Below are 11,789 nucleotides of genomic sequence, written 5' to 3' on the forward strand. Positions count from 1 at the left end.
TTGTCGGTGTATGCGCTATTCGTTGGCTGGTGTGTGCATGGAAGGTTCCCCTGCCCCACATGCAAGGGAGATCTTGAGTTTCGTTGGCTGACACGTCTGCCATCCAGGTCCTTTGTCGTCTGCTGGCGGACGGCAAAGACCATTTCATCTTTGTCGTCTGCCGGTAGACGGCAAAGATGCCTTTGCCGTAGCTCGTTCAGTCGGGCCTATTGCCATCTGCTAGCGGATGGAAAAGGCCTTTGCCGTTTGCCAGGCATGCCTTTGCCGTCCGCCATGGCAGACGGCAAAGTTCTTGATTCCTGTAGTGAACAACTCGAGGACATAGATACATTTTTATCATGGCAACAAGACATAGCAAGAATATAATCATGAGATTTGGTCAAGCAATTTCTACATGATGTGCACGAACAATCAACACAAGTATGTGAAACATGTAAGGTGCTTGAAGTGTTGAAGTCCAAAGAAGGAGCATTGCAATAAGATTGTTATGAGGGATCATCAGCGATAAGCACACTATCATCATTGCAATGACCAAGACTACTCACCATATCATTACCTTGTGGCAAACCACATGTAGGTGAAGTAGAAGAAGTTGAGAACATAACATGGCCAGAGGTGGAGGGAGAACAATCATCCCCACAAATCTTGGACCCACCATATTTATCTTGGAGCTTTTTCCACAACTCATGAGCATCCCGGAACGACATGAGTTGAAATATAACTACATTACTCAAGGCATCAAAAAGCACATTAGAAGCTTGAACATTGAGATAAGAGTTTTTCTCATCCTCTAAATATAATCTTTGAGGATCCTTTGGATGAGAAAAACCCATATCTATAATTAGCTCTAAATTTGGGCCCATGACCCTAAAGAGATTAAGCATGCAAATAACCCATACATCAAAATTTGTGCCATCAAAACTAAGAGTATTAGAGAATCCTAATACCCTAGTCGACATCTTTACTCTCTAGGCAGTTAAGCCTAACAAAGAGAGATGAGGCTCTGATACTAATTGAAAGATCATGGATGTCTCCTAGAGGGGGTGAATAGGCGCTTTAAAATAATTATGGTTTATGCTTGAACAAATGCGGAATAAAACTACCATTTAATTTCTCAAGCACAAAACCTAAAACAACTAGGCTTGCCTATGTGCACCAATAACTTATGCTAAGCAAGATAAACAACTAAGTGATAGCAAGATATATAACAAGAAACAATATGGCTATCACAAAATAAAGTGCATAAGTAAAGGGCTCGGGTAAGAGATAACCGAGGCATGCGGAGACGATGATGTATCCAAAAGTTTACACCCTTGCGGATGCTAATCGCCGTTTGGAGCGGTGTGGAGGCACAGTGCTTCCCAAGTAGCCACCAGGGCCACCTTAATCTTCTCACACCATCGGGCAATGCAAGATGTTGTGATTCCACTAAGGGACCCTTCAGGGCGGTCACCGAACCCATACAATTGGCAACCCTTGAGGGCGGTCACCAAACCCGTACACTTCGGAAACCCTTGGGGCAGTCACCGGAACCCGTACAAAATGCTTGGGGCAATCTCCACAACCTAATTGGAGACCCCCGACGCTTGCATGGAGCTTTACACCACAATGACTGAGCTCCGAAGCACCTTGAATCGTCTAGGGCACCCAAGCACCCAAGAGGAACAAGCTCTAGGGTACCAAGCACCCAAGAGTTATAAGCTCTCAAACTTCACTTCCACATATCACAGTGGAGAACTCAAATCGACGCACCAAATGCAATGGCAAGGGCACAGGGAGTGCCCCAAGTCCCTCATGCTACCTCCTGAGCTTGAGTTGGTTTTTCCCTTGAAAAGGAAAGAGTGATGCAGCAAAGTAGAGTAAGTATTTCCCTCAGTTTTGAGAACCAAGGTATCAATCCAGTAGGAGACAATGCACAAGCCACCGAATACCTGCACAAACAAACACCAACTTAGACCCAACGCGATAAAGGGGTTGTCAATCCCTTCACAGTTATTTGCAAAGTGAGATCTGATATAGATGGATAAATGGTAAAGTAATATTTTTGGTATTTTTGGCTTATAGAACGAAAATTAAAAGATTGCAAAGAAAGTAAATAGGAAACTAAAATTATAGATCGGAAACTTATATGATGGAAATTAGACCCGGGGGCCATAGGTTTCACTAGAGGCTTCTCTCAAGATAGAAAATATTACAGTGGGTGAACAAATTACTGCCGAGCAATTGATAGAAAAGCGCAAACTTATGACGATATCTAAGGCAATGATCATTAATATAGGCATCATGTCCGTATCAAGTAGACCGACTCCTACATGAATCTACTACTATTACTCCACACATCGACCGACTCCTGCCTGCATCTAGAGTATTAAGTTCATAAGAACAGAGTAACACATTAAGTAAGATGACATGATGTAGCGGGATAAACTCAAGCAATATGATGAAACCCCCTTCTTGTTATCCTCGATGGCAACAATAAATACGTGTTGGTTCCCCTTCTGTCACTAGGATCGAGCACCGCAAGATTGAATCCAAAGCTAAGCACTTCTTCCATTGCAAGAAAAAACAATCTAGTTGGCCAAACCAAATCGATAATTCGAAGAGACTTGCAAAGATATCAAATCATGCATATAAGAATTCAGTGGAGATTCAAATAATATTCATAGATAAGCTGATCATAAATCCACAATTCATCGAATCTAGGCAAACACATCGCAAAAGAATATTACATTGAATAGATCTCCAAGAACATCGAGGAGAACATGGTATTGAGAATCAAAGAGAGAGAAGAAGCCATCTAGCTACTAGCTATGGACCCGTAGGTCTGTGGTAAACTAATCACGCTTCATCGGAGAGGCAATGGTGTTGATGTAGAGGCCCTCCGTGATTGAATCCCCCTCCAGCAGGACGCCGGAAAAGGCCCCTAGATGGGATCTCATGGGTACAGAAGGTTGTGGCGGTGGAAAAGTGGTTTCGTGGCTCCCCTGGAAGGTTTTGGGATATTTGAGAATATATAGGCGGAAGAAATAGGTCGGTGGAGTCACAAGGGGCCCACAAGGGTGGGGGCGCGCCTACCCCCTGGGCGCGCCTCCCAGCCTTGTGGCCGCCTCGTGGCTTTCCTAACGTGCACTCCAAGCCCCCTGGATGTCTTCTGGTCCAAGAAAAATCATCGCGAAAGTTTCATTCCGTTTGGACTCCGTTTGGTATTCCTTTTCTACGAAACTCTAAAATAAGGAAAAACAGGAACTGACACTGGGGCTCTAGGCTAATAGTTAGTCCCAAAAATCATATAAAATAGCATATTAATGCATATAAAACATCCAAAACAGATAATATAATAGCATGGAGCAATCAAAAATTATAGATACATTGGAGACGTATCACCTCACTCTCAAATCCCGCCAAAGCAACGAAAGCTATGGAGGAATATGAGAGGAAGAACAAGAAGAAGAACACCAAGAACTCCAAGATCTAGATCCAATGGGTTCCCCTCACATAGAGGAGAAACTGATTGGTGGAAACGTAGATCTAGATCTCCTCTCGCTTTTCCCTCAAGAACTAGCAAGAATCATTCGAGGGATTGAGTGATAGCAAGCTCGAAGGAGGTCAATAATAGGGGAAGAACACACGCTCAAGGGATGGGGTCCAATGGGGAAGAAGACCCCCTTTTATAGGTCCCCACGAATTTGCCAGTTATGTGCAAAAAACTATAGGACCGGTACAACCGGCGTAAGTACCGGTACAACCTGTCAAAGCAAATAAAACACCTACCTATAGGAAAAGAACTAAGCAGTAAAACCGCCCGGGGAACCGGTAGTACCGGTTAAACTGGAACTAACCGGTACAACAGGCCAACAAACGCCCAAGAACCGCTCCATAACAGAACCCAGTCCGGTGGTAGAGCGGTACATGGTCGGTACAATTATCGGCCCAAGTCTGGAGCAGTAAAAATGTACAATAGACCCAAACACCGGTAGTACCGGTCAACAGGTACAACCGGTGTAAGAAATGGGACAACAGGTCTAAGAAAAATAGGTAAGATCTAAACAGCTATAACTTTCGCATACGAGCTCCTAATTGAGCAAACTCAAGCTTGTTGGATAGAGGACGAAAAGAGCTATCCAAAAGAGATTGGCTAAATAAGAATAAGCAATGGAGAATAAATGCCACTAGAATATGGAAGATGACCTTCCCAAGTCATATCCGGCAAAATCTCCAACACCGAGAACACAAATATGATGCATATGAAATCCTTTTTCGATGAGCTTGAGCTTATCACGATGAAGACCAAAAGCTCCTAAACTCACAAAGTGAAAAGCCAAACAAGAACCAAGAAATATGATGATGACAAGAATACAATGGTTTGACCTCTCACTGAATGATACGATCAAGCTACTCACTCGAGAGCCCCCCTTGATACTACGACAAAAGATCCTATAACCCGGTCTCCCAACTACCACCATGAGACCGGCAAAATAGAAAACACTATCAAGGTCAAACCTCTTCCTTGCGCATAGTCCACTTGAGCTAGATGATGACGATCTTGTCCTCCTCAAGATGGACCACCTTTCTTGATTGCGCCTGGTCAATGAAGACTAGTAGATTGCTCCCCCATACTCCACTATGGGTGAGCCTCTCTTCGGCACATCTTCAAATGTCCATTATCACCATAATGGACGGCCAACTTCAAGCATGTGATCCTTCATGATGCTTCACTTAAACTTGCACACCGCAACCTTGATGACAATCACCACTTGATATCATCCTCCATGGGATATGCGATATCTTCCTTTTGCTGCATGACCACGGAAACATAACTAACCCCACAAACACTCTCATATAGACCATGGGTTAGTACACAAAGCATAATGGACAATGCTTACCGTACCATGAGATCACTTGATCTCGCTTGATACATCTTCTACGCTTTGTGTGTTGATCAACTTGAATCACTCTTTGTACTTCATCTTGATCAACCTTGAATCTTTCCAACTCTCTTCATTAAGATGATGTCTTGAAGATAAACATGAATGTTCGCACAATCTTCTTCTTCAAGACATGCTTGCAATAGGCTCATCTCTCACGTGACCAATCTTTGGATAAAACCTTGAATAGCACCTTGGTCAACACATATTCTTCTTCTAATAACCTTGAAACAGACAAATGATCTTCTAGCAACGCCTATGGACAAACCCTTGAAATATAACTCAAAGGCAACCATTAGTCCATAGAGATCATCATCAATTGCCAAAACCAAACATGGGGCACCACGTGTTCTTTCACACACAATAACTGATAATCAAGGAATAAATAGGTTGATCTAATTTAGAGGCTGAAGTTGGTGTAGGGGGTCCTTGGACATGCTTGGGTTGCACATATGTACTGCCTTTGAGTAGCGTAGTCACCGCCGTTGGGAGGACAGCTGAGGCACACATGGTCTGCTACATGATGCCAATGTATGTGCTATGTGTGTTGTTGTGTGCGTGCTTAGCATGCCATGCACGGTAGTACTTTGGTCCCTAGATTTAAGTTCTAAACAATCATTATTTTTTATAGAGGGTGTGTTTATTGAATTCTTGTTTTTCAATTCTGCAAGTTATGTGAGTTGCAATACTGCATTGTAGGTGGACAAAAATATATACATATTAGTGTCCATATCTTATACTATAATCTATAATACCTAAATAGCTCATCCCCACTATCCTATTTCTCTTGATATGCGACCTATCCACCTCAGCAGCCTTGCCACATCAGTTACATTTAATTATTTTGATCATGCGGCTCACTGTGCCATCATTCTTTTACAAACAAAAAAACCCGTGTGATTTGGCTCTCTGGAAACTGAAGAGGCCTCTTTGGTCTTCCGTAACTGAAGGGTTATACTTATGTAATCAGGCTAGCCAAGAGAAACACACTTCTATAATTTTATTGCATACAAAAATGCATAGTGCCAATGTCTTTTTATTATGATTGTCCTCTTGACCTTCTTCATTGGCTGCAATGTAGTTTGATGATAAAAGGTGAGAATGGTGGATCTTAGATTTCGTATGTGATATGAGAGACATACCTACACTTGCTTATGTTGTTTGACAACCTGAAGATGAAGTTCTCCAGCTGGAAGATCTACGTCTTTTCCACCGTAATATGTAAATGTTTCACTAGTGAGAAACTCCTTGGTGAATAGGAAACATTGTCATCTATTCGTACCTCTCATTGTTAGTGGTTGTTTTAAAATTCTATGCTTCTTTTGGCTAAGAGTACGTGCAAACAGATAAACATCACATGCCACTATTAGTGTTTGGCTCATGACCTATATGTTTTTGTTAATAAGAAGCGACCACGGCTGAATTAAATATATCTTCTCTACCATATATTTGATTTTCTCTCTGCATTCCATATATCTTATCTACATTTATTCATTTATTTATTTGTAATGTTTATTTGTTTCTCTTTCACTCTGATTGTCAAGTTCGGTTCTCTGGACTGGATAAGCTCCAGAGGAGGAAATTCCTATGCTAGGTGCCACACATGACAAATAGAAAGTGCATATGCCCATTAAGGGTAAATAATTAAGAGAGGACAGATTGCTTACCAATGCGAGCAGAAGGAGACCTGTGAAATCAATGAAGCCAATGCAAGCACCAAGAGTTCTATGAGGGAGCAAACGACATAATTTGAAGAAAAAATATTTGGATCGACAAACTAAAGAAAGGAATGTAAGTTTAAGCATGATATCATGTACATAAAAATAATGGAAGCAAAGAACATAGTTGCATAAACACCTACCACTAATATTTGAGGGATGCATAGTCTCTTGTCACAATGTGGTAAAGTACTGATAGATTCATAGATAAAAACCCCAATCGATGGAATACATCTACGACGCGTTTGGTTCGGGAGAATCGCAATGGTTCCCGATTGCAGCGCATTCTGAAACAATATCCGGCGTTTGGTACACGCACACCACGTATTCCGTAGCAGTGCTTTCCGATACGGGGTTCACAAAATTGAAAACGCTCACATGCGGCTGATTAGGAAAACAGGAGTCGGACGGCCAGACCAAACAGATCACGTATTCCTAAAGCAAAAAGGTAAAACGGAGCTTCCCGATACCTTAACCGAAGAAGTAACCTGAGGGCGAACCAAACGCGTCGCTAGTGTAGAAAACCTAATGCTTAATCATTTCTCCTAATAAAGGGTTGCCAGTTTTTCCTTTATCGAAAGGAACACATACTAAGAATTCTATAATAGGTAAATAATGCACAATTCTGGTTGTCAAATTGAATGAAAAAACATAACATTCAATCAAGCGAATGGGAGAAGCAAGAGACCGGTGAAGCAAAACGTCAAGCACCTTTCAATCCGAAGCGCAATCTGAAAAATTCAAAAACATAAGGTCAGCGTAGGGAAAAGCAACTACGCCAACTCATCATGCCACCGTGCATGCCCCGTTAAATTTAATTATCTCAACATTTAACTATGCCAACTCACTATGCCACTATGTAGGGGAAAAGACCCACCTTAATATGCATCATGCATGATACTTATATTAAATAATTTTTTTACAACTATATAATAATCAAACATATTAAATTATATACGCTTGAGTTTCAGTTCTCATATTGCTAATTAGAACTCTAAAATTTCATACCGTCAAATATCATAGACTTATTGCATCCAATTCCTGTTGCAACGCGCGTGTATCATCTCTAGTTTACTGGATCATGGCACACCCTTTAAGTGTGGGTTGCTTCCATAACCACACTTCAACTAGGGAGGCTTAGTTTGCCTCTCATCATCAAGTTTGTACCTTCTTTGTGTGCACTGTTTTAAAGCGTACTTATGTAAAACAAACTACATAGTCCACTTTATATATGTCCAAAATTTTGCTCACGTTACAAATATCTGACAGTTGCATAGGTCCCGAGTTCAGTCCAACATATATTGTTTATCCCCGTCAGACATTGCATTTATCTTACCCGATTATTCTTCATTGACACTTTAAAATATGTTTGAAATAGATGCATAAATCATGTGCTACTTTTTGCATGTGTAATTCAGTATATCTGGATCCGATAATGTGCTTCATCACGCTTGAGCCAATTACGTTACAGATTAAGGACGCGGTGAGAAGGTAAAAACACACATAATTTTTCATGTTTTCTCCTTTTCAAGTTTTTGTTACCATGACAATGTGTTAGTAATGTATCCCCCGTTGCAATGCACTGGCCATTTTTCTTGGCACTAAAAAGAACGTTTGGAAAAAGGATCAATAAGAAGAAGCCTTTCAACAGTTGAAACAAATCATGACCAACGCTCTTGTTATTTTCCATCTAGCATTGTTTCTCTTCCGAAAAGAATGGCATTCATTCATGGGTTGTGAAGGGATTTTCATTTCTGTTGATCTCTAGCCTATGAATTCTTTTTTTTTTCCCAAAGCTTGTCTTACCCTAATAAACACCAAAGAAAGCAGAACCTTAGATCCCCATGTGCAAAATATGAGCACATGGACAAGTCGAAAGGTAAAGAAGTGAATGTGTTGCGTGGACCACAAAATGGATATGAGAGTGATGATGTCGAAGGTAGTTAGATTTAAACAACGACCGTAATAAATGTTCTTTGGACGGTGGACCGAACAGCGATGGCTAAACAGTAATAAATGCTTTGGACGGTGGACCGAACGGCCGTCCGAGACAAAGGTGGGCGATTTGCTATACATCTGGTTGATTGTCTCTCTCTAGCACCACTTCACTTCCTCAATTCACTTCTTCACCACCGAACTACCTCGGGCGCTAGCTGCACTGCCGGCCATGGCCACGCCCGCCACGAAGCTCATCGCCGGCGCGTTCGTCGCCCTCCTTGCCCTCGCACTGGCGGGGGCGGACAAGGTGTGCGGCGACCGCCTCGTCACGCCGCCGCCGCCCCCGAGGTCGCCCTCCCCACCAGCCCGCCCAGCCGCGCCGCCGCGCCCGCTGCTCCCCTCGCCGCCGGCGAGCCACGGCAAGAAGACGGGGAAGATCCTCGCGGGGATCTTCGCCGCGCTCGCCGTCGCCGCCGCCATCTTCTACGCGCTCTGGCTGCACTGCCGCGCCCCTGGCGCCGTCGCCGCCGCGCCACTCGGAGCCCGCGCCGCCGCCGGCGGGCCGCGCGAATTCGAGGATCAAGATCCTGATATGACGCCCATGCTTCAGTTCAGTGTAGTGACTAGTGAGTGCCGGGTTGATATAGTATTAGGCTATTAGCTACCCTCGTGTAAAAATGGCGCAAAAATCTACGGAATTGCTAATTTTCAGTCGGATGTTATTAACTCGCTTTCATTCGTTCTCTTGTCCGGTCGATCTCCAGCCAGATGTTCCGGGCTGCACTTCTTTTTTTCTCCCAGCGCGCGGGTTGTTTATCGAGTCCTAATCACACTGTTCCTTTTATTTTGATTTTTTTTTCTTCTTCTCCCCCCTGTAGCTGCCTTTGACCGGATCGTTCCACGGCGAGAACTTGAAGGCAGAGAGGCATGGTGATTTTGGTTGGAGGCCTCACTCGCTAATCTCTCGAGGCGCTTTGGTCTGCAAGCACCCCCTCCCCCCGTGTCATATTCCTGTGCGATTTGCTATACATCTGGTTGATTGTCTCGTTGTATTCATCTACATGCATTTCTCTGCTGTAGATATTTGTGTGCTTGATAAACCATTTAGTTTTTCTTTTTCTTTTTCAAGCTCAAACATATGAGAATGATCCTCACAGGGAGCTTGTTTTTCTTTCGGATGTCATGAGGTAGGAAAGAGATCTTGGAGGGGTGAATGCATCAGAGGGGGTGTTTACCTGTGTTTTTTCTGCATCTCCAGCCAGATGTGTGTCCCAGATCATGGATTGCCCTCTCTGGTGTGGACCCGTTCAAGTTCATGTTGCTGGTGTGTTTATAGTGCATACTTTGGACTAGGCTGTGACAACATATCAACATTGCTCTCTAACTATGTGAGGCTTTCTTTGGCGAGTATGTATATAATTAATAAGTTTTTTTAGAAGATGAAGTGAATAAGTTGTTAATTCAGTTTTTATCTCTGATCAGTTTCAAAAAAAAAAATCTCTGATCTCTCTAACATTGTTTGATACAAAAAAAGTGTCACATGGGAAGAAAATAAACTTAAAAGTGTGCCCCCGCAAAAAAAAAATAAACTTAAAAGTGTGTAAGTGAATACAAAGTGTTGTTGTGGACCTCTAATTAACAAGCATACATATTACTATTTTCCACACTACAAAAAAATGCTGAACATGGTCAACCTTCTTGCTCTAAGGTTTATTGAGCAGGATTACGAGCAAGGCGAAGCCGGTGGCGCTCATCACCAATTTTATGATTTGTCAGTCTAATCTCCAATTTCGTTCGGTCTTGCAGATGCATCATGTGTAGCTTTTCAGCCTTGCAAATTAGAGATTTTGATTGATACATGCATATTGTTGGAACATTGGTGCGTTCAAAAGACTATGGGTGGAATTAACAAAGTAACTGATGATATGAAACAATCCAGGATGCATTGCCAGCTCCTCTTGGATCTTTTGCTAATTCCAACAAGGTAATATTTAAGATTTATTCCAATCTTGCATTTCATTGTTTTAGCTGAATCACTCATCATCTATACTACAACAGACAAAAAACATTGCAGGATTAACCAGAGGATGAAGTTGAAGAATTGGAGCTAGCAGTGTGTGTCTGGTTAATAAGCAAGCAATTCTCCCTGCTCCACGAAAGCTGCAACTGAAGATGAAGAGCTTGCTGCACTACAAGCTAAAAGTGGCCGGCCCATGGAGGTGACCGTTGTAGCGATCGCACACATATTGTTTGGCAGCAATCTAATGTCTGGACAAATTGTTTGGCAGCAATCTAATGTCTGGACAAAGAACATCATCACAAGGATTCGAACTCCGGACCTGTGAGTTGCAACATATTGTTTGGCAGCAACCTAATGTCTGGACAAAGAACATCATCACAAGGATTTGAACTCTGGACCTATGGGTTGCAACGAAGAGCTGCTAACCAGTCGAGTTAAGAAGCTTTAGTGACTAACATTGAGCGTGCCACTTTTAGAACAAAGTACAACGCAGAATCCGGGCAGTTTTTGGATTTTTTTATCTTTTCTTGGAAATTGTGAAAAAATAATTCAAAAAAGCGAGTAATGTTTGAAAACCCAACAATTGTTTGAACAACTCGAACAAACTTTGAAAATTCAAATTTTTAAGGGAAAAAGCGAGCCTTTTTGACAAAACAATTTTTGATAAACCCAGTACATTTTCTGGAAAACTCGACATTTGTGGAATTTTGGAGAAAAAACTAGTTAATGGAAATATTTTCGAAATTCTGAACAATTTATTAAAAGTACGGACGTTTTATGAAATTTACAAACATTTTTGAGATTTCAGAAAAGTTTAAAAATGGTGAAAAAATTATCATTTCGAAACGTTTTCTGAAAAAAAATACTTCCTGAAATTCTTAAATTTTTGGAATTTATGAAAAAATAAGAACACACAAATATTTTAATAAATTTTGAACAATTTTTTAAAGTCTATTTTTCCCTAGATTGCAAACAATTTCTAGAAAACTCGTACATTTTTTTGAAAATTATTAATAACTTTTAAAAAGCGGGAATATTTTTCAAAATTTCTAAACATTCTTAGAAATAAAAATATTAAAAAGTAAAATAAGTTTAAAAATATAAAAAGAAACAAAAAATTAAAAAGAAACAAAAATAGAAAAAAGAAAGAGAAAAATGGAAAATAAAATAAAATTGGAAAACCAGTAA

At 41.4% G+C, this 11,789-nt stretch overlaps 1 protein-coding gene across 1 annotated transcript; it reads left to right on the forward strand.

The window, feature by feature from the left end:
- The first annotated feature begins 8,707 nt into the window (after positions 1-8,707).
- LOC123085516 (uncharacterized) lies at positions 8,708-11,096 on the forward strand. Its single transcript, XM_044507198.1, has 2 exons — positions 8,708-10,565; positions 10,640-11,096. Exon 1 carries the CDS (start codon positions 8,811-8,813, stop codon positions 9,240-9,242), a length of 432 nt encoding a protein of 143 aa, XP_044363133.1. The 5' UTR covers positions 8,708-8,810; the 3' UTR covers positions 9,243-10,565; positions 10,640-11,096.
- Positions 11,097-11,789: the final 693 nt, after the last annotated feature.

The sequence above is a fragment of the Triticum aestivum genome, chromosome 1A (genome assembly GCF_018294505.1).
Source record: "Triticum aestivum cultivar Chinese Spring chromosome 1A, IWGSC CS RefSeq v2.1, whole genome shotgun sequence".
Classification (NCBI taxonomy): Eukaryota; Viridiplantae; Streptophyta; class Magnoliopsida; order Poales; family Poaceae; genus Triticum; species Triticum aestivum.

What these genes read in the sequence shown, in the direction of transcription:
- LOC123085516 (XM_044507198.1), top strand. Translation starts at nt 8,811, where the DNA reads ATGGCCACGCCCGCCACGAAGCTCATCGCCGGCGCGTTCGTCGCCCTC.